We start from the raw sequence: 24,657 nt of genomic DNA on the forward strand, positions 1-24,657 counted from the left end.
AGATCTAAATATGCTGTAATAACACTGAAATAGTCACCAGGCCATCAGAAGGCCAAAAGGTCTTACAGCCACAAGCCAATCATTATGACATTGAGCCTAACATCAGGAGAAAGGGACAAAGATGAGCTAACAGGATACTTGTACGATCAAAACATGATCTTCCGTGGATTTCTGAAATGAAACTTATAAATGAAAAATCTTTGAAAGTTTCTAGGGTTTACCAGCAGGGTAGATATGGGAGATGTAATGGATGTCCTATATTTGGATTTTACAAAGCTATTGTGACACATAAGGAATTATTATTTCATAAAAGGAATATATCAACAATCCAATGAATGGCTGAGGACTGAACACAAGAAAATAGGAGTAAGAGTAGGCCACTTAGTTTCTCAGGCCTGGACCACCATTTAATATGGTCATGACTCACCTTCCCTAAGCCTCAGCTTATCTTCAGTTCACCATTGCACTCAATTCCCTAATTATTATCTACTTTCTCTTTTCCAACAATCCAGTCTCCACAATCTTCTGGGATTGAGAATTCCAGGGAAGCCTTACCCTCCAGTTTAAATGACTGCTCTCCATCCTAATCTTTTATTCATTGTTTAATGGGCAGAAGGCAGTGAATTTGAATGTGTGGGTTTTGGGATGGCATGTTAACATGAGAAACAGTAGGAAGGTATGTGTGCTAGGATCTCAGATGCTGAGGGATTGCATCAACGAATATGGTAACCGGCTGAGTTCAGAGTATCCAACTTTATCAGTGCCAGGTGTGAGATAGACCCAAGCACACAGAGCTATGAATCACTTAAGTGTTTGAACAAGAAGATGGCAGATGAAGTAAAAACAGGGATCTGAAATAATCCAACTTGGCAGGAGGAAAGGAAAAAGAGATAGATGGATCCCCAAGCTGTCAAGGGGAGTGGGGAGTCAGCTATAATCCTATTGAGTGGCAGGGGTGAATCAAAGGGCTGAATAGCCTAATTCTACATTTTTGAATGTTTTCTGAAAGATTTTGCTGTTTTGGTGAGGGTACACATGTGATGGTCTCCAGAGGGACACTGCTGTCTTTATACCATGGAAGCCAAGATGCAGAGTATTCAAGAGAATTATGGATAGCCTTTGTTGCATTGGGTTGGAGAAAGGAAGTTCTGTTGCCTTTGATAGAGTTTATGACCACATGTGGAGTACAACAGTTCCAGCATCCTCATCAGAGGAAAGATCGACCTGCCCACAAAAATGAGAAATATCACTACCATAATATCAGAAAATATCTGCTATGTTTTGCAACAATCGAATGGCATTCAATGAAATCCCAAACTTAGAACAGTTTAGAAAATATCAGAATAATTGTCAATTTTCATGAACAACAAATCATCTCTATTCTAAAATAATATAGTACCTTCAAAATTCTGGAATTATCAGACCAATCCCTGAATAGATCAATGCAGACCAACCCCTGCACAATTGGTGCAGCCCAGTCCTCTGAATTATCAGCAAATTGTCATAATCAAAGTCTCGTCAAAAACATTCTAGATGCCAGAATAACCAATTCATACCAACTCATAATCAAAAGTCCCTAAAACGTTGGAATCACCATTAACTAATGAGCATCAAACCACTGCAAATGAAATATTTCAATCAGCTTTAAAATGGTTGTATAATCAGCAATTCACCACAATCAATGAATAAATCTGGAGTCATTTTAATTTTTACCAAATACCGGTATTATGACGTTTTCAAATTAATCTGTTGGTCTTTTTAATACCAGGATAATCAGCAAGCATTTTACAAAACATTTCCACAAAATCCTTTTATAATTGATTAAATACACCATCATTAGCAGTTCAGAATAATAACTAGTACATCAAATCAACAATCCAGTGTTACCAAAGGCAATTTATTTAACAATCCCTAAACTTTCGATGTAAAATGCTTACAGTCCCAGAGGAAGCAAAACTCCACCGCATTCTTGGAAAACAATCAAAATGTTTGATAATAAAAAAATTATTGCAGTCTCAGAATATTTAACAGTTGATCACCATTCCAGGGAAATAATCTGTTCTAACTAAAGAACAAAGAATATATAGTTCAGTGCTATAGTATCATTATAAAGCAATGCTAGACCAGAATAAGCAGCAATTCTTATCAATCCTTAAATAATCAAAACATTTTTATAATCAAAGCGAGGTGGCAGTGAATCCAGAATATAATTTATCTAAATCACATAATAATTGTGATAATCGGTTTATCAGATTGCTGAATAATTAATTAACCATGATCTATATTTTTCCCAGAATAACTAGCAGTTCATTGTAATCCTGTTTAATTATATGGGATGTCAATGAATTGCTGATTGATTGTTTTGTTGATTACAGGATCAAGATGAAATAAACCTGCAAAATCATTGATTGATCAAAATCTTGGGATAACATTTCACAACAGTTCAAGGGTTACGAATGATAGGGCATTTTTGCAATAATTACTGAAATAGAACAGATCCAGTGGCTCATCTGTAATGTTCTCAGAAATATCAAACATCACTTCTAGAAATATAACTATTTTACCAATATCTAGAGCAAATAGCTGATTCTGAAGTAATCAAAAGTGCATCAAAATCCCAGGTCAATTCAATGTGACATTCCTAAGCATTTAGCAAAACATCAAAATCGCATAAGAGTACATAATCATCAGAGAACTAACAAACCATTAAAATTTCAGAAAATTCAATGAGCAGTGATAACCCCACAATTCATCACGATGTACAATTTGATGAATCAAAAACAGAATCTCAGAATGATAAACTGATCCTTGAAATTCCAGAATAATCATTTCATCAGTTTCCCAGTCGCAGCAATCCATTGAAAAATTAAAAATTGATGAACAAATCTTCACCCCAGATAAAGCTAATGTTCATTAAAACTTCAAGATAATTAACCATTCAAACCATTTACTCCTGCTGGAGTCATCAATTCCTTAAAGCAAGAGTTCCCAACCGACTTTATGCCATGGACCCCTACCATTAACCTGATGGGTCTGTGGCCTCCAGGTTGGGAACCACAGTCTTAATGCATAATTAGCTTCAATTCATCACATTCAGAGATAGCCAACAATTCTTCACAATCCCAGAGAATGCAACAAATTTCAATCCTGGATAATTTCTCAATCTCAATTCAGTGCAATCCTAGGATACTCAATAATGAATCACCATTGTGATATAATCAATGCTGTAGTCAAAGCTATTAATCAATACCCCTCACATTTACACAGGAATCAAACTTTCATAACCCCAGAATTATCAACATTCTGTTCTAATTTGAGAATAATCACTAAATCGTCACAACCTCTGCAATTCTTTTCCAATCGTACCTTACAGACCTGTTACTGAACTCTAGGAGTAATCAAAATCAAGGAAATTCCCTCAAGAACATTGCAAGATTTAAATCAGATCAAGCTGTGAAGTAACGTTCAGAACTCAGCAATCTGGATGACTGCATCGCAACATAGAAAGTGAATGAATGACCATCAGTCCTTACTTTTCATAGTCGTGTTTGCAGAACAGCGTCTTGTTGCGCCAGTAGCAGGTACCAGTGAGTGGCTGCAGACATACTGTGCATTTCAAACATCCTTCGTGCCAGGATGCTTCATTGGTTCGCAGGAGGAAGCGGTCAGTGATGGTAATGTTGCAGCCCGCACAAGTCTGCCCTGGTCTCTTCTCTGAGCCTGAACAATGACATCCAAAACTGAGTTTGCAGAATAACTTTGCATTCCTGCCCTGCGGTTTGCTGCTGTCCCCATTCACCACCTTAAACGTCCATTCCCTCCATCATCTAAACAGGATCCCTGATTCACGAATACTTATCAGAACAGTGACACATGAAATAAATTTATCAAAGCTCATTCATAATTAAAACAGAGTTAAAGCTCCAGCACATCAAGAACCTCTCATCCTCATTCCCAAACCTGTGAGACAATGAGAGATGTGAGTGCTATCTACCTCCCCCAATGTAATCAATCAGCCCTCAATGGCTTTTTAAGAAGTTTGGTGTCAGTTCTGTGATACACTGCAGAAAGTTGCTAACCCTCTTAACCCATAAGGGCAGCAGGTGTACAGGAACACACCAGCTACTCCATCCTATACTGCACATGCAATATCATGCCTGTAATGTTACTGCCACAAGTGTTAAGATGGATGAAAAAGAGAGGATTCCCAGCACTGCGATCAAGTACTAACCAGAATCCAAAGTAGGTGCAGTGTGCTTCAAGCACATGGAGGTTTCTTCTGTTTTCATTTTGCTTGGCATATTTAGTGATCCAAACCTATGAAATTAACAGATACACGTCAACTTAATAGCACAAATATGTTTGTGAACTCAAAACCAGAAATTGTATATCAGGATGAGAAGTAGATTTGGGATTGTGCTACATTACTTCATAAACTATTGTTAAACCAGACTTGACTAGGGACCTTAAGGTAAAAGGAACCCTTAGGAGGCAGTGATCATAATACGATAGAATTCATCCTGCAGTTTGAGAGGGAGAAGCTAAAGTTAGGTGTATCAGTATTACAGTGGAGTAAAGGGAATTACAGAGTTCTGAGACAGGAGCTGGCCAAAATTGCCTGGAAGGGGACACCAGCAGGGATGACAGCAGAACAGCAATAGCTGGAGTTTCTGGAAGCAATTTGGAAGGTGCAAGATAGATACATCCCAAAGATGAAGTAATATTCTAAAGGGAGGATGGCACATCCTTGGTGACAAGGGAAGTCAAAGACAACATAAAATCAAAAGAGAGGGCATATAATTTAGCAAATATTAGTAGAAAGATAGTGGATTCTGAAACTTAAAACCCAACAGAAGGCAACTAAAAAGTATTAATTATTTCCAAAGTGTAGTCTCCCCAACATTATTTATACAGTAAACCCTTGTCAAATAGCATACATGTGCAGTCAGGGACTCCTGGTGACAGGACACAAGAATTTTCAATAGCTGTTGACATCACTCAGAAAGAATTTGAAGGTTAAGTCCACATCAGTTATTCCAGATACAGATAGTTCTCAAAGAAAAAAAAATAGTTTGCTTATCTCTTCTTGTTGGTGACCCTCGGTGACAGTGAATGTAAGACCATTGCCACCACTTGTTATCTTCCCACTCAGTGGAAATCTCCTTTGTTTATACATAGCAACAAAAACTTTCTTGTCACATGGTTGATCACTTTACCAGTAAGCATTAATCAAGCTGTTTACCACATTCTGGACACATGAACCATTGTCACACCAGTGGGGTTTCTTTTTATCAAGAAATACATGAGATTCTGTAGATGCTGGAACATACACAAAATGCATCCATGCACTCAGTTCAGGCATTTACATTTCTTAAATAATGGAACCACTTTAGCTACCTTCCAGTCTTCATGAAGTCCACCAATGATGAACATTAGTATATATCACTTATTTATTCATTTATTTATTATTAATAATAATTTGCTTTTGTATTTGCAAAATTGTTTTCTTCTGCACACTGGTTGAATATCAAGCTGGTGTGGTCTTTCGTTGATTCTGTTATGGTTATTATTCTATTACAGATTCATTGAGTATTCCCGCATGAAAATGAGTTCCAGGGTTGTATAAGGTGATATTTATGTACTTCGGTAATAATTTTACTTTGAACTTTGAAATATTTCTGTGAGGACCTCTGCAATTTTTTCTCTAGCCACTCACAAAATCCATGGAGATACTTGGTCAGACCCTGACTTTAATGCACAGTAAGGCTGAAAATATCTCCTCTCTAGTACTGTAATATGATTGTAATATTACATGTAATATGATCTCCACTTGTTGCCCTTATCCCTTGAGCAACCACAAATTACTCCTCAATAAACACAGAGGAAAAATAATTATTAAAAATCCCACCCATCTCCTGTGATTTAATACATTCCTGTATGTGGCCCTGTTAATCTCTAAGAGGACCTATTATCCCTAGCTACTCTTTTACACTTAAACACAAGAAATTCTGTAGATGCTGGAAATCCAGAGCAACATTCACAAACTGCTGCAGGAATTAGCAGGTCTGGGAGTATGTATGGAAATGAAAAACAGTCAACATTTCAGGCCGAGACCCTCCATCAGGGCTGGAAAGGATGGGGAGAAGATGCCAGAACTAAGAATGCTGGAGGGACGGGATAGAGTATAAGCTACAAGGTCAGAGGTGAAACAAGATGGGTGAAGGAAAGTGTCACAACCACCGATTCAGCAATTCCGTCAGAATTCCTATGTATAAACTGTTGGTTCTGCCTCCATCGTGACAGAAGGTTCTTACCAAGTAACGGACCCAGCAAAGTTTGAACAGTGATGTTTGACCTTGGTGGCTTGAGGAGAGGGTGCCTTGTTTCTGAATGCATGTCCTGACTCTGCATACTGAGCTTCTCTAGTCTACATTGAGTTTCTCCAAGCTTCATGTCACATTCCAAGCTTTCATGTCACAAGTACCCAGGTTCCCAGCTTTGTGTTCCCATAACTCAGGTCTGCATAACAAATGAGCGTTTCAAGCAAGCTTATCAATGGATTCAACAAATCATCATTCAAGTCAATAGTGTGAATTCTGGAAGAACCCTACTCCAAAAGCTGATCCCTGGCTGGAGTGTGCAAATACACAGGTGAAGTAACCCTATCAAGAGTATTTTAACCTCTTGATGAAAGTCATGGTACAGACTGGGGAAATTGAACTTTCATGTAACAGATCTACAGAGAACCAACTAGTTTTGCCACAAAAGAAACCTGTCTATGCTGTCTTGATCTGTAAAATTGAGTATATCCTAATTGCCTCTGGAAAAAAATTGTGAAAGATAAAACACCAAGCAAGATTTGAAAAGCTTCCTTCTCCAGGTTTCAAGTTTCATGTTTTCAAGGTTTCCCAAGGACTTTTCTCTATGTTCCTCGGGTTTTTATTTTTCCGATTGTTTCCAAGGCTTATTCAATGTGTTTAGGGTTTTTCAATGTCCTCCCCATCGCGAGGACTCCCAAGCTTCCCTCTCGGCCCCGCCGGAGGTTTCTTGATCTCAGTCTGTTGGGGTTCCCAGGTCTCGGTCTCTCCGGAACCCCAAACCTCCCTGCCTCTTGAGTTCCCCATGCCTCCCTCTCAAGTTCCCCAGTTGTCTGGAGTTTTCAGGTCTTCCAGGGCCATCAAGTGCCAGCTATAGGGAGGGGGGGGGGGGGTCCTGTAGTGACTCCTTCAGACCTGTGCAGGGCATCAGTGCTTTTGGGCTCAGAGGCTTTTAGAGCACCTATACTGGTTAATTGTTGCTTAACAGTTATTGTTTGAGTTTCTTGTGGTTTTCGAGCGACTCGCTCCCTGTAATGCGCGTTCCTGGTGCTTTCTCTTTAAGTTTGTTTTATTTTGATGTTCGGATTCTGTGTTAGTTTTATTCTTGAAGCAGATGCCGGATTAGCTCCAATCTGACGGTCCTCATTTCAAGAATGATTTGTCTCACGGTGTCACTTGGTCGAGCTACCTCTGTCTAATTGCTGTCTCTACATGGAACTCTTTGGCTCCGATATTGGCAGTGCACACCATGGCACTTATTTATCAGCATCACTTAAAGACATCTTTACAAGTCCCTCATTCGGGACTTCCAGCGGACACAGGTCTGTGGCGCCTCAGGGGCTACACTTGGGGGGGGGGGGGGCGTCACAACCACGGATTCGGCAGCGCAGCAGATTCTGCAATTGCGCACGTGAATATGCCCGTCAGCTAATTATTACTTCATTGTGATAGTATTTAACTCAATTCATTCCGTCGTAGTACTTGTCGATACTTGGACAAATAATGCTTCATTTTCTGCATTCCTTGCCTGAGAAATTGGACTGTCGAGCTAACTGACTCAAGACTAGCGGTATTCGTTTTATCGTTAGTTGTCCTTTTCAGCCGCAGTGTCGGCTTCATTTTCCGTTTGAGTGTTATAGCCAACGGCCCTGTCTGGCCTAGCGTTTATTGTTGTTAACATTATTTGCATTAAAGTCTGTGAAATATCGATCCACTTCAGTGACTCTCACTCCGCACTTCAGCCACGTCCGCGACGGGTGACAGAAAGGGGATGAAGTAAGATGGAAGCTGATAGGTAGGAAAAAGTAAAGGGCTGAAGAAGAATAGGAGAGGAGAGTGGGCCATGGCGGAAGGGGAATGAGGGGCATGGGGCGTGGGAAGAGGGTGATAGGTGGGTGAGGAGAAGAAGCAAGAAGGTGGGGAAATGAAGAGGGAAGGGGCAACATTATGGAAGTTGGAGTAATCGTAGTTCATGCCATCAGGTTGGGGGCTACCCAAACAGAATAGAAGGTGTTGCTCCTCCAGCCTCAGAGGCCTCACCGTGGCAGAAGAGGAGGCTATGGACTGACGTGTCAGAATTGGAATGGGTATCGTAACTAAAATGGTTAACCACTGGGAAAGCCGGCCTTTTAGTGGATGCGGAAAAGGTGGTTGACGTGGTTCTCCGGTCTCTGGTGGGTCTCCGTGTAGAGGAGACTGCATCAGGAGAACTGGATACAATAGATGACCCCATTGCCTCATCTGGAAGGACTGTTTTGGGGCCCTGAATGGAGATGAGGGTTGAGGAAAATGGGCAGTTGTAGTACTTCTGCCGCTTACAGTGGTAAATGCCGACAAGGAGATTAGTGGAGAATGGTGGATGGACAAGACAATCATGGAGGGAGTGATCCTTGCGGAGATTGGGAGGGGGAGGTGGTAAAGATGTGTTTAGTGGTAGGATCCCGTTGAAGGTGGAATAAGTTGCTGAGAATGATACGTTGAATGCGGAGGCTCGTGGTGGTAGATGAGACAAGAGGAACACTATCATTGTTGGGGTGGTGGGAAGGTGCAGGTGAGGGCGGACGTCCAGGGAGTGGAGGAGATGCAGGTGAAGGCAGCATCTATGGGAGAAATGGAAACGCGCTCGTTGAAGAGGAGGAACAGCTCAGGTGTCCTGGAAAAGAAAGTCCCATTCCTGGGAACAGACCTGGTGGAGACGAGGATAACTGAGAAAGGGGAGTAGCATTTCTACAGGAGACAGGGTGGGAAGAGGGATGGTCAAAATAGCCGTGGGAATCGTAATAAACTAGTCACCAGTTTAGAATACAACAATATTCTCAGCATCTGATATTGAACCGATGATATCCCCGCATACTACTTTAGGTTATTGAGCAGAGAGTCTGATCCCAGCACTCCCTCTTCAATATTATTCAACAGATCCTGCCACCATTATAATTCCAGTCAGATTATTAAACAGCCTGGCCCCAGTGAACTCTCCATCAGGTACTATCCCAGTAAGATCACGGTGCAGAAATCTTTAGCCAAAGCACCACTATCTATCCAGTTATTACGCAATTCAGGGTCAGATTATTAAATTAAAGGCTTCAACAATAAACTATTCATCGGATTATCGCGTTGATAATATTCCCGCCAAACTGTCCATCAGATTATCCTTTCAATTAAACGGATACCGGTAATGTGCTGTCTATAACCCGTCCAGTTACAAAAACAGAAATTCGTGCATTCATTTCATGGAATTGCTGAATATATTTAATTGCTGTGGATTAATTATTATCACATCCCAGTCATACGCCATCAAGGTTAGTTGGAACGTGAATTTGAAATTCAGAAGGATCCCTTGCGAGGGGGAACATGATCACACCGGGGTGAACCCGAGAACAGGCTGACCGCGCTGGAGCTCACACGAGACGCAAAGTATCGCTCTGTTCCACAGCCGAGAACCTGATCCGTCCCGAGAATTTGTTTATAACTGGAGAAGACTGGGGATTTCCCAGACAGAGAGCACTATTATTGAAATGATGTTCATAGTTTGCTAATAAGGTTAATATTGCTGACGGCAATCTGTTCATACCGCGACTGTATTACACTGTAATAAACGATTACCTGGTTTTGACGACTGCCCGTCACTGGATAAATATTAAAATCTATTGATCAAGCACACATTTGCATCAGATATTTCACAGTGTACTGAGACTAAGAACAATTATGTGCGTCGAATGCCTAATATATGTACTGTATATAGGTTACTCCAACAGGTAGTTTATTGCAAAGGTAATGCATTCTTCGAACTAATACAAACACTGACACACCTTTTGAAAGACCTCATCGGTACAACCCAACTGCTGCCCTTCACTGCTCTCGGATGGGCCTCTAAATTGGATATTGAATCCGTTATTTAGATTAGGTGCGTGTTACCGTTTCCATTTGCTGGGAGGAGCGAGTGGCGAGCGGAATGCTCATCGATTTATAACGGGGGTGGACTGAATAACAAGTGGAGTATTTTCTTTTAAAGATCTAGACTGTATATACTTATAGATCCTAACCACGGGTGAGGTGCCGGAGGATTAGAGGACAGCTAATGTTGCTCCGTTGACTAAGAAAGGTTCTAAGAACAAACCAGGGAAATATACGCCGCAGAGACTGACATCATTAATGGGAACGTTATCGGAAGGTATTCTAAGGGATTGGATATATAAGTATTTGGATAGACAGGGACTGTTAGGGATAGTCAACATAACTTTGATCGTGACAAGATGTGTCTAACCATTGGAAAAAAAGTTGAATTTCCCCATGGGGATGAATAAAGTATCTATCTATCTATCTATCTATCTATCAATCAGAGTTTTTTCGAGGAAGTTACCGGGAAAGTAGATGAAGGCAAAGCAGCGGCGTTGTCTACATTGATGTTAGCAAGGCTTTTGACAAGGTCCCGCATGGGAGATTGGTCAAGAAGCCTCAATCACTTGTCATTCAAAATGAGCTAGTAAATTCGTTTAGACATTGGCTTCGTGGGAGAAGCCAGAGAGTGGTGGTCGATAGCTGCCTGAGGCTTGTAACTGGTGGAGTGCCGTAGAGATCGGTGCCGGGTGTTGTCGCCTAAATCAATAATCTGGGTGATATTCTGATTAACTGGATCAACAATTTTGCGCATGGCACCAAGATTGGGGGTTTATTGGACAGCGAGGAAGACAATTAAAGATTGAAGCAGGATCCGGACCAGCTGGAAAAATGGGCTGAAGAATGGGATATGGAACTTGTGCCAAGTGTGTGATTTTGCACTTTGGGAGGACCAGCCAGGGTCGGTCTTACACAGTGAGCGGTAGGGCACTGAGGAGTGCGGTACAGCAGAGGGGACTGCGAATACAGATCCATAATTTGGAAGTGGCATCACAGGTAGATAGGGTCCTTAAGAAAACTTTTGGCATAATCGTTTTCATAAATTAACGATTTGAGCACAGGAGATGAAATGTCATGTTATGACGTTGGTGAGGCCTAGTTTGGAGTATTGTGTCGAGGTTTGGTCACTTACCTACAGGAAAGATGTAAATAAGATTGAACGAGTGCAGAGAAAATTTACAAGGATGTTGCCGAGACTCGAGGGCCTGAGTTTTACGGAAAGATTGAATAAGTTACTACTTTAATCCCCAGATCGGGCCGGTGGGGCTCGTCAGCCTTGGCCAGCAGCCCGCCTAGGAGAAGGAAAACTCTGATTTAAATCCTCCGCTGCCTTGCGGCCGTACCCACCCATTGGAAAGGCTTCGGGAGTAAACCCCGAGGTAGAAATCCGGAGCCGCTGTCCCTAAGGCAGTTTGGTGTTGGTAACAACTTTCCTCTGGCAACTTCTGCGACGACACTGGTGCCAAGCTGTATTGGCACCTGCCCTTCCCTTGGACTACACCAGTGACGCGGAGAGGGGGAACCCACTGCATGGGCAATAGCCGGTTCTTAAAATCTTCCCACCCAGGCTGCGCCCTGGAGAGGACACAGTCCATCAGAGGCGCAAACCCCTGATCCCCTGGGATTGACGGCTACCTACTATTATTCCCTAAAACATAAAAGATTGAGGGGGAATTGGATAGAGATGTAGAACATTATGAGGGGGTAGATAGGGTAAATGCAAGTAGGTTTTTAACAGAGGTTGGGTGAGACACAACTAGAAGTCATGGGTTAAGGGTGAAAGGTGAAATGTTTAAGGGAACTTCTTCACTCAGAGGGTGGTGAGAGTTTGGAAAGAGCTACCAGTGGCTGTGGGGTCGATTGTCACATTTAAGAGAAAAATTGGGTAAGTATTGGGAAGGGTATAGAGGGCTATGATCTGAGTGCAAATCGATGGGTCTAGGCAGGTTAATGGCTCTGCACGGACTAGATGGGCCGAAGGTCCTGTTTCTATGCTGGAGTGTTCTATGATTCTATATAAATTACGCACGAAAATGCGCTGCGCGTGTTTGTGACTGATGTTTGACGTTGTTCTGACGAAACAAGTCGCACGCGGTCAACGAACAGTTAACGAGCCTTTATAAGCCTTTAAACCTGTAACACTTGTTAACCTAAACTCATTCAGGAAGGCTCTCTTCGTCCCCGGCCCCTGCACTGAGTAAACGTGCCCAGCACAGAGTAAAATTCAAATCGCTCCCTGACCATTTCTCACACTCTCGGGAAAATAATCCCTCGTCCTCCAGTTTCCTATTTAACAACCATCGCTATTTGGAGTCGGGTATGATTGTACCGGCTGGTAAAGGTAATTCCGGATTTTCATGTTACAGTGCTTGAGGTTGTTCACCGACCCCCCCCTCTTCCCACCCCCCCACCCACCCCCAGGTATTGCCTGCCCGGCAAACCATCTCAGTGCATTGAGGCTCCCGGTCCGACTGAGCGGGCGCCGGAGAAGGGGACCCGAGAGAGGAGAGACGCCAACGCCGCCAACATCCTGCTGGGGAGAGGGCGAAGTGTGAGGATAAACTGAGACTGAAGTGGGGGGGGGGGGGAGATTTTAGGATAAAAATAAACCACAGCCAAATACAAAGGACACCTGTGTACGGATTCAAAGAAAAATACAGTATTAAATAAATAACTTTGTAATCTGCCTTAATGTAATTCGATCTGATATGTAAACACCTATTTATTCTAATCTAAAAATTAGTTCATCGATAGAATGAACTAATATAATTACATAGTACATGTTTAGATAAACATTTTAGCAACTAGATAAACATTTTATATCAGAAGTATTTAATGCGGAATTAATACTAAATGTAATGAAATATGGATATTTCTCAGGGTGTCAAAAACCGGAGTTAAGGTGAGAGGAAGGAACTTTAAGAGAATGTGAGAGAAAAGTGTTTTTTTAACCCAACAGCGCGATTGATACGTGCAACTCGCTGCCAGAGGAGGTGGTGGAGTCAGATATGGAGACATTTAGATACGTTCTTGCCTAAGCAAAGCGTTTAAGACCATGTCGACTAGACATAGAACAGAAATGGGAAGGGTCTTTGGGGTTCTAGCTTTTAACTGTCATTCATTCTTTGGGGCATTCCTCTGTTTTTGTGGATGTTTGTGAAGAAAAAGAATTTCAGGATGTATATTGTATATATTTCTCTGACATTAAATGGAACTATTGAAACCAAGTGATAGGCTATTCGGCCCATCGAGTCTGCTCCGCTCTTCCATCATGGTTGACTTATTTTCGCTCTCAACCCCATTCGCCTGGCTTCTCCCCGTAATCTTTGATCAAGAACTTATCAGCCTCCGCTTTAAATATACACAGTGAACCGGTCTGCGCAGCCAACTGTGGCAAAGAATCCAAACGATTCACCAGCTTCTGGCAAAATAAATTTTCCTCATCACTGTTCGGAGACTGTGCCTTCTGGTCCAGGACTCCCGCATTATAGGAAACATCCTCTCCACACCCACTCTATCTGAGAGATAGCTACTAATGGGATATGGATATCAGGATATGGTTCCAATGCGGGAAGCAGATAGGTGAAAGGTCGGCGTGGACGCGACGGGACAACTGGTCAGTTTCTGTGCTGTACTCTGTGAGTCGACAACCCACCCTCACGTGATATATACACAGTTAATATTGATTTTCGTAATCAAAACTATTGAATAGAGGTTTTGGTATTTAAGCGCCGGCCCGTGTGCGGGAGGTTGTAGACAACTGAGGAGAGTTTTCGCGAATACGTAATAAAAGTTGGGATCCTGAGCTCAATTTATGGCATCAAGAGAATCGTGTGATCTAGGAATTTGGGACCCGGCGTCAGATGTTGGAGCCGGGGTCTGAATAATTAACCGTGGTTCAGGTGAACGTTAAATATCCGAGTCCTTGGTCCCAGTGTCCCAGGTGCCAGCTTGACCGGGCACACATACACCTAAACATCGCAATCCCTTCTTAGACACCGGTACAGATGAGACAAATTCAGCAAAACACGACTGAGGACCAGATTCCCCCGCCGTCCCCTAGATTCCCCGCCCTGTGCTGTCAGGTGCTGTGTTAGCCCAGTTTTGGCTGTTCCGAGAGACAGACACACACACACACACACACACACACACACACACACACACACACACACACACACACACACACACACACACACACACACACACACACACACACACACACACCCCCCCCCCCCCCCCCCCGGCCATTCGGATCTGCGGACAGTGCTCAGTTTACAGTAAACTCGTGTTAATTTAATATCACCGCGAATGATACAGAATAAACTCTTAGACTGAATTGATGTATTTCGACCGGAGCCAAAATGATCCGGGACTCAGACCGGCGGTTGGTTCCAGTTGTCACGACATCAACGCCGGGCTGTGGAACTTATTCCATCATATTCCGGTTCAGACCCAGGTAAGGCACCGAGCGCCCGGTGCTCCGGTACCAAAGACACGGATACTGAACTCTCCACCAAAATCACAAGTTACTCTGACCCCGACTCCCAAACTCCGCGGATTAATGCTCGTCTCCACAAAATTTAACGTCAGTCTCTCCGCCGCCCCAGCCACTACCCTCGTCCCCTTGAATCACCTCCCACGTGGAATGAAACCGTTCGCACTTCACCGCGCTGTAACACTTGCCGGCTAGTTCGATTCCAGCCTGGATGTTACAGGGACAGTGTTCACCGAGTGCCAAAGAGAACTCGCAGGGGCAGCCTCTCACCTTCGTCCTAGTCCCTAGGCATCAATAGCCCGCCAGGGTTGGAGGAGATTCGCTCGCCGCTCCCTGCGCCCATTGTTCCCCGCGGGAAGTTCCTTATGGGAAGATGCGTGGCCAGGTGACCACAACTTTACCAGACATCAGTAAGCGGCGGCAGCTTCCCCGAGACCTGACTACTGTGCATTCCCGGCACCGTGTCAGGCTGTGTTTGAGGAGGGGAGTCCCCACACACCGCATTTAAAGGGGGCAGTGGAAGTCTTGGCGCCCTGTGACGTTTCGTAGATCGGCCTCCTTTCTCAAGTAGGGACCAACGCCTGTCAGAGAGTCTGACCAGGAGGATTAACAGCAGGGGAAGGAGCCTCTGAATGAAACCACCCCCCCCCCCCAACACACGGGCTCGTAAATATCTCATCCGAACGCCGTAGAGTGTGCTAGTGTGCTCCCGCACAGATATCCACACTCGGTCAAAGCCAGTTCACACATTCCTTCCTTCCTTTATCCTCTCTCTCTCTCTCTCTCTCTCTCTCTCTCTCTCTCTCTCTCTCTCTCTCTCTCTCTCTCTCTCTCTCTCTCTCTCTCTCTCCCTCTCCCTCTCCCTCTCCCTCTCCCTCTCCCTCTCCCTCTCCCTCTCCCTCTCTCTTCTCCCTCTCTCTCCCTCTCTCACACACACACCACACACACACACACACACACACACCTGTAAGCATCACGCAACAAGTGTCAGTGGTTGTTTTTCGGCGAGTCCCTGGAAGGAGAGGGGAGAGCACCTGGAGAGCTCCGCCGCAACTGGACGTTGCGCCAGATCTCTGCCGTGGCTGCCACAGCACGCCCGCATCTGTGTGAGGTGGTCTCTTTGGCCAAGTTCTTATAACCGAGGCGGAACAGTGGGTAGAACCACTGCCTCACGGCGCCGGACATCCAGGTTCAATACTGACCGTCGGTGTGAAGTTTGCACATTCTCTCCGTGCTGGCGTGGGTTTCCCCCGGGTGTCCAGGGTTCCTCCACCTCCTATGGGTTGGTAGGTTATTGGTCACTGTAAATTCGTCCTCGTGTGTGGGAGGTAGAATCTGGGGTGAATGATGGGAATGTGGGAAAATATTTCATACAATATGAGTGTAGGATTAATAAATGCTGTAGTTCACACAATAAGCTGGAGGAAGTCAGCAGGTCAGACAGCATCTATGGAAAAGGGGAAACAGTCAGCGTTTTGGCTGAGACCCTTCTTCAGGACTCTTTAGGACTTTTTACTCTTTTCCATAGATGCTGCCTGACTTGCCCAGTTCCTCCAGCCTTCTGTGTGTGTTGGATTTCCAGCACCTGCAGACTTTCTGCTGTTTGTTAATAAGCACTTGATGGTCAGTGCAGACTCGATGGGCCAAAGGGCCTGTATTTGTACATCTCTTCATGAGCCTAACTGGATGAATTATTAAAATTAGTTGAGAGTGGTCTCTCTTGAATTTCACTGGTTACAAAGATTGATTTATAAAGAATACATTTATTTCCATCAAAGGGTAATTTTCCAAAACAATCCTCATAGAGGGATCAGAAGTGGAGAGAGTGAGCAGTTTCAGGTTCCTGGGTTTCAATATCTCAGATATCTTCAAGGAGAGGTGCCTCAGGAAGGCAGTGTCCATTATTAAGGGCCCCCACCACCCAGGACATTCCCTCTTCTCATTGTTACCATCAGGAAGGAGGTACAGAAGCCCGAAGGCACACACTCAGCGATTCAGGAACAGCTTCTTCCCCTCTGCCATCCGATTCCTAATTGGATATTGAACCCATGAAAACTGCCTCACTTTTTTTGTTTCTGATTTTGTACTATGCATTTAATTTAACAGTTTAATATACATATACGGTACATATATATGTATATATTTAATGTAATTCAGTTTTTTTCTATATTTATCATGTATTGCATTGTACTGCTGCCATAAAGTTAACAAATTTTATGACATATGCTGGAATTATTAAACCTAATTCTGATTCTGATTTTCCTTCATGTCTATTTAAGAATTTCAAGTGCTAACTGGATGGGTAATGTAATACATGGACATTTGGAGTTAAACCTCAGATTCAGGGAGAATGGAAACATTTAAAGGATAGAAAGCCTCAAATTTGAAATGAAGAAAAAACCTGCTGGAGGAAACGGGCAGGTCTGGCAGCATCTGTGGGGGAAAAGGAATTGGCGCCACTTTGCGCGGAAACCCTGTATTGGAACGGGTTGCTTGTTGCCTCTGATTCCAGCATCTGTAGCCTCGTGCGTCTCAAAATGGAGTTGGCAGACATGATGAATCAAATCAATTACCAAACTGGTGGAAGAGCGAGAGGTGGTCAGTAGGAAGAGTCCGAGTATGGAAGGGAGTGCACAGTGAAGTTACTCAGCATAATATAACAACACAAAGCAGAACTCAAAGAACTTAGGGTCTAACGAGGAGGAGGAAACGAAGGCAATCTGTGATAGTCGGGAATGGTATGAGGGATTGAAGGCTGGAACTCCCCATGCCAACAGTTTACGCCCTGAGATACCAGAGGAAGTGGTCTTGTAATTAGTGGATACTTCGGTGACCATTTTCCAGTGATCTTTAGATTCTGGCACAGTTCCAGTGGATTAGAGGGCGGCTAATGTAACACCACTATTTAAAAAAAGAGACAGAGAGAAAATAAATGGGTAGACGGTTGACTGACACAAGTAGTAGGCAAATATTGCAGTCGCTTGTAAATGATGTGGGCGCCTTGTGCATTCACAAAATAGGGAAACCATACCTGACAAATATACTGGCATTTTTTTAGAGGAGTTAACTAGCAGAATATATGAGGGAGACCCCGTGGAGGTTCATCTGGACTTTCAGAGAGCTTTCCATAGGTACTCAGTGAGAGATTAGCACCAAAGTGCGGCCTTCATGATTGGAGGTGAGATACCTATACCACCAGAGAACTAGTTGGCTGATAGGAGACAAAGAGTAGGAATGAACATGCCTAATTCCAAGGACAGGTGCTGATTGCTGGGGTATCACAAGTCCCCCCACCTTTCACCATTCCCCATTCCCATTCCCCCCCTCTCACCGTATCTCCTTACCTCCCTCTGGTGATCCTTCCCTTCCCTTTCTTTCATGGCCTTCTCTCCTTTCAGATCCCCCCTTCTCCAGCCCTTCATCTCTTTCACCAAATGACTTCCCTGCTCTTTAATTCAGCCCTCCCCCTCTCCCGGTTTCGCCTATCACCTACTACGTGGTACTTCTTCCTCCCCACCCTCTTCCCAGCTCCTCTTTCAAGTCCTGATGAAGTGTTTTGGCTCGAAACGTTGCCTGTTTACTCATTTCCATAGATGATGCCTGGTCTGATGAGATCCTCCAGCATTTTGAGTGCATCACTTTGATTTCCAGCTTCTGCAGATTTTCTCTTGTTTGTGTCACAATATATATTAATGATTCAGAAGACGGGTTTAGGAGTAGTACTTCCAAGTTTGCAGGCACAAAACTGCATGGGAAGGTGACATACAGTGGTTTGATTTGGATAGTTTGTAGGATTGGACAGATACATGGCTGTTTGAATATGAGGTGGTCGACTTTGGTGGCAATAACAGGAAGGCAAATTACTATCTGAATGACAATACATTGGGAAAGGGAGGGTGCAACAAGATCTGGATGTTCTTGTTGCACCGGTCACCGAAGGTAAGCAAGCAGATGCAGTGGGTGGTTAAGAAGGCAAATGGCATGCTGGCCTTCACAAGGAGAGTAGTTTAGTGCAGGAGCAGGGGTGTCTTGTAATTGTACCTGAAGCAATGTGGCACCGCACATTTGAGTATTGTGTGCAGTCTTGGTCTCGTTATCTGAGGAAGGTTATTCTGGCTGTGGGGGGAAGTTCAGACTGAGTGCTGGGATAGCAGGAATGATGCTTAGAAGAGTTCAGGTAGATGAGATTTATACTCACTGGAATTTAGTGGAGTAGGAGCAATACTGTTGAAGCTCCTGATGTTTCCCAGTGCTTGTGGAGTCCAGGATTGTGGGAAAAGACTTGTGATAAGGGATAAGTCATTCAGAACTTAGAGAGAAGAGAAGCTTCTTGCCTCAGAGAACAATGAATTCTACACCATTGAAAGCAGCTGAGTTCAAGCTGAATACAGTCAAGAAGTAGTTAAGATTTTTCTTGAGACTAAAGGGTTCAGGAGATGTCAGGAGGGAGAAGGTACGGGGACTGGATGGTGTAGCAGGCTCAAAGGGATGAATGGCCACTCCTGCTCCTATTTTCAATGTTTCTATATAAAGCAAACTTTCTGGATGAATGTTCAAACCCCAAGTCTATTTTTATTTACTGCAACATAATTTCCAGTATTGAGAGTTAATGCAATCCCTCAGGAATGCAGGATAACAAGAACAAGATGTGGATAGCACTTTCAAAGTTCTGTTCAAGTATCTCAACAACAAACGCATGCGCGTACACACACACACACACACACACTCACACACACTCACACTCACACACACACACACACACACTCACACACACTCACACTCACACACACACACACACTCACACACACACACACACACACTCACACACACTCACACACACACACACACTCACACACACTCACACACACACTCACACACACTCACACTCACACACACACACACACACTCACACACACTCACACTCACACACACACACACACACACACACACACTCACACTCACACACACACACACACACACACACACCCACACACACACACACACACACACACACAAATACACACAAGTACAGTTTACTGAAAGTGGCGTCACAGTTACACAGGGTGGTGAAGATGGACTAATCAAGTTATATTGCATCAAAGCAGTCCATTCAGTGCAACACAGTGTCAATCAATGGTATCTTGGCTAAACCTGTTCCATCTGATTGTGTTTAACCTATTTCCCTCTTAATCTTTCCTAACCATGTCCACGTCCAGGCGTCTTTTAAATGTTGTAATTATACTTGTCTCGACCATTTCTTCTGGCAGTTCATTCCGCACAAATATCACCAACCGTGTGAAGTAGCCTCTCAAGTGCCTTTTAAATCTTTCCTGTCTCACTTTAAACCTATGCCCTCCAGTTTACCTAAAAAAGACTGTGCATTGACACCATCTATGCTCCTCATCATTTTATACATCTCCGTAAGGTCACCCCTCAGTCTCCTAGCCTGCTCAACCTCTTCCAATAACTCAGATCCTTCAGTTTGCAATATTCTTGTATACCTGCTTTTGGGCATAATGATGACTTTCTTACAACGGGGTAACCAAAACTGAGCACAGTACTCCAGATAAGGTCTCACTAATATCTTGTACAATTGCCATATCACATTCCAATTTCTATACCCAATGCCCTGACTAATGAAGACCAGCATGCAAAAAGCTTTCTTCACCACACTGTCTACCGTGGCTCCGTTTTCAGGGAACCATCTACTTGCAATCCTTGGTCCTTCTATTCCACAGAACTCCCCAGAGACCTACTTTTCATAGTATAGGTCCTACACTGCATTTGACCTTCCAAAGTGCATCTGTATTGAAATCTATTTTCCACTCTTCACCCAGTTCCTTAACTGATTAGGATCTCCTAATAACCTTCTTCACCCTGTCAACAATAGCTCCTAATTTTTTTGTCATCCACAAAATTATTAATCAAGACATATGCATTCACATCAAAATCATTTACAAAATTTCGCCGATCTTTCATATACTATTAAACAGAGTCTGTTACAATGGTCACCTCTTTCTATGTCTTTGGTAGGTCATATTAATGTTGTTAAAACGTATGTTCTCCCTAAACTTTTATATTTATTTCAATCAATTCCAATTTTTATTCCTATATCTTTTTTTGATTCCTTAGACTCTATTATTTTGTCATATCTGTGGAAGAATAAGCGATTAATAAAAGTTATCTCCAAAAATCTAAAAAGGAGGGTGGCATGGCTTTCCCTAACTTTCGTTTATATTATTGGGCAGCCAATATACGTTGTGCTACCTTTTGGTCTTTTTTTCATGGCCAACCCGAGTGCCCTAATTGGGTGGCAATGGAGTTGAGCTCCACTAAAGAATTATCTATCTCTGCACTTCTTGGCTCTGTACTCTCTAGTAGTTTGTCCAGATTAATAGTTAATCCTCTTGTTAGACACACTCTGCGTATATGGGCTCAGTTTAGGAAATTTTATGGTTTCCATGGTTTTTCCTTTTCTAGCCCTATCTTACATAATCACCTTTTTTTACCTACTACGTATGACTCAGCCTTCCATGATTGGTATAGGAAGGGCATTAGACATTTTGAAGATCTTTTTATTGATAATCGCTTCGCTTCTTTTCAGCAGCTCTCTGCTAAGTTCAATCTGCCCAATGCTCATTTTTTCAGATATCTCCAAATTAGACACTTTATTATTCCTTTAATTCCTAACTTCCCTGAAATGCCTGAGAAAAATGTTATGGACTTATTTCTTTCTATTAATCCACTAGGTAAAGGTTTAATATCATTTATTCGTGATAAATTAGCAGCCTTACGACGTGCCCCTGTGGATAAAATTAAAATGGGCATGGGAGCATGATTTAAATATCTCCTTATCCGATGAGACTTGGGACTCGATTCTCAAATCGATTAATTCAACCTCTCTTTGTGCTCGCCATTGCCTTTTACAGCTTAAGATTGTTCATAGAGCCCATATGTCTAAATCTAAATTATCTCGATTCTACCCTAACATTAGTCCACTTTGTGATAAATGCAAAAGGGGCGAGGCCTCTCTCATTCATATGTACTGGCTTTGTCCTAGCTTGGAGAAATTTTGGAAAGATGTCTTCATAACGTTATCGCATATTCTGAATCACCACCTAGAACCTAACCCTTTAATTGCTTTGTTCGGTTTCTGGGGTGAGACAGATTTACGTCTGAGTTCGACTAAGTGTCGAATATTATCTTTTGCCTCTCTCCTGGCTAGACGTTTAATCCTCCTGAGATGGAGAGATGTTGCCCCACCCACGCATGCTCAATGGCTTAACGATATTATGGCCTGTTTAGACCTTGAAAAAATTCATTATTCAGTTCTTAATTCGGATTTAAAGTTCCATAAGGTCTGGGGACCTTTTATTGAGTACTTTCATAACCTTCCTCTTGACTAAGGTTTTTTTTCGGTCCCTTGCTTTCAGCTCCTTTTTTTTTGTTGGTAGTAGGCATTAATATCTTCTGTTGCTAAGTGTATTTACAGTTTTGGGGGTTTGATTGTCCTGATTTATATTCTCTATATTGTATTGCGGTTGGTCTGGAGTTTTTTTTTGTTGTGGGGCTTGGGGAGGATACTAATTTTACATGTCTTCAATTTGGGTGCTTTCTCAATTATCTTTCTTTGTATCATATTATTATTGTATGTTTATTTTTGCACTGTATTAATGTTCATTTTGATCTGGGTTTTTTTTATCTGTAGCTATGTAGAAAATGTATAAAAAAAACTAATAAAAAAATCATTTACATAAGTAATGAACGACAAGAGTTCTAACACGGTCACCTGTGGCATGTCGCTAGTCACTGGCCTCCATTTTGAAAGACGACCTACAACCACCACCCTCTCCTTCCTACATCCAAGCCAATTTTGAACCCACATAACTCTTGGATTCCTGACACCAAGCTTTCCCATTCAGACTGCCATGTGGGACCTCCTTAAAGGCCTTCCCAAGGTCCAAATAGATCATATTCTCTGCTCTACCCTCATCTACCTTTTTGGCTACCTTTGCAAAAAAAGAACTATGGAAGATATGTGTGAAAAGTGACTACTATGTACAAAGCTATGCTGACTCCTCCTAATCAGACTCTGTCTATTCAAATGTTGGTATATCTCATCCTGCATAAGTCTTTCCAGTAACTTCTCTACTATTGAAATTAGGGTGATCAGCTTGTCGTTCTCTGGTTTGTACTTGCTACTATTAAACAATGGAAGCACTTTAGCTACCTTCCAGTCTTCAGGAAGTTCACCACTGATGAACGATGAAACAAATATCTCTGTAAGGACCTCTGGTATTTATTCTCTACCCTCTCACAAAATCTGTGGATATACATGGTCAGACCCTGAGCTTACTGCACTGTAAGGCTGAAAAAAAAACTCCACTCTAGTAATACAAATGTTATCCAGAACATCGGCACTTGTGCCCTTTATTTCTGGAGCAACCACAAATTTCTCCTCCATAAACATAGAGGAGGAATAATCATTAAAAATCTCTCCCATCTCCTGTGGCTTGGGACATAGGTGGCCCTGCTACTCTCTTCCTGGCTACCCTTTTACTCTTAAACACAAGAAAATCAGCAGATGCTGGAAGTCAGAATCAGAATCAAAATCAGGTTTATTATCACCGGCATGTGATGTGAAGTTTGTTAAATTAGCAGCAGCAGTTCCATGCAACACATAATCTAGCAGAGAAAATAATAATAATAATAATAAATAAACAAGTAATTCAATTCTGTATATTGAATTGATTTTTAAAAAGTGCAAAAACTGAAATACTGTATATTAAAAAAAAGTGAGGTAGTGTCCAAAGATCCAATGTCTGTTTAGGAATTGGATGGCAGAGGGGAAGAAGCTGTTCCTGAACGCTCAGCGTGTGCCATCAGGCTTCTGTACCTCCTACCTGATGGTAACAGTGAGAAAAGGGCATGCCCTGGGTGCTCGAGGTCCTTAATGACGGATGCTGCCTTTCTGAGATACCGCTCCCTGAAGATGTCCTGGGTACATTGTAGGCTAGTACCAAAGATGGAGCTGACTAGATTTACAACCTTCTGCAGTTTCTTTTGGTCCTGTACAGTAGCCCCTCCATACTAGACAGTGATGCAGTTTGTCAGAATGCTCTCCATGGTACAACTATAGAAGTTTTTATAACCATATAATCATATAACAACAACAGCACGGAAACAGGCCATCTCGGCCCTTCTAGTCCGTGCTGAACGCTTACTCTCACCTAGTCCCACTGGCCCGCACTCAGCTCATAAGCCATAACCCTCCATTACTTTCCTGTCCATATACCTATCCAATTTTACTTTAAATGACAATACTGAACCTGCCTCTACCACTTCTACTGGAAGCTCATTCCACACAGCTAACACTCTCTGAGTAAAGAAATTCCCCCTCGTGTTACCCTTAAACTTTTGCCTCCTAACTCTCAACTCATGTCCTCTTGTTTGAATCTCCCCTACTCTCAATGGAAAAAGCCTATCCACGTCAACTCTATCTATCCCCCTCATAATTTTAAATACCTCTATCAAGTCCCCCCTCAACCTTCTATGCTCCAAAGAATAAAGACCTAACTTGTTCAACCTTTCCCTGTAACTTAGGTGCTGAAACCCAGGTAACATTCTAGTAAATCTTCTCTGTACTCTCTCTATTTTGTTGACATCTTTCCTATAATTTGGTGACCAGAACTGTACACAATACTCCAAATTCGGCCTTACCAATGCCTTGTACAATTTTAACATTACATCCCAACTCCTATACTCAATGCTCTGATTTATAAATGCCAGCATACCAAAAGCTTTCTTCACCACCCTATCCACATGAGATTCCACCTTCAGGGAACTATGCACCATTATTCCTAGATCACTCTGTTCTACTGCATTCTTCAATGCCCTACCATTTACCATGTATGTCCTATTTGGATTATTCCCACCAAATTGTAGCAC

The 24,657-nt window shown here is 42.7% G+C and overlaps 1 protein-coding gene across 1 annotated transcript in view; it reads right to left on the reverse strand.

Moving 5' to 3' along the window:
* The window catches only part of lmx1al (LIM homeobox transcription factor 1, alpha-like), a 107,470-nt gene extending 92,241 nt beyond the window's left edge, over positions 1 to 15,229 (reverse strand). Inside the window, exons 1-3 of the mRNA XM_073069184.1 lie at positions 14,980 to 15,229; positions 4,232 to 4,317; positions 3,534 to 3,720 (exon numbers count right to left, since the gene is read on the reverse strand). Coding sequence (XP_072925285.1) covers positions 3,534 to 3,720; positions 4,232 to 4,301 — 257 coding nt within the window. The 5' untranslated portion in view covers positions 4,302 to 4,317; positions 14,980 to 15,229. The remainder of the gene's footprint in view (positions 1 to 3,533; positions 3,721 to 4,231; positions 4,318 to 14,979) is intronic.
* Between the last annotated feature and the right edge of the window lie 9,428 nt (positions 15,230 to 24,657).

Source organism: Hemitrygon akajei, chromosome 16 (assembly GCF_048418815.1).
Source record: "Hemitrygon akajei chromosome 16, sHemAka1.3, whole genome shotgun sequence".
In the NCBI taxonomy this organism is placed as follows: Eukaryota; Metazoa; Chordata; class Chondrichthyes; order Myliobatiformes; family Dasyatidae; genus Hemitrygon; species Hemitrygon akajei.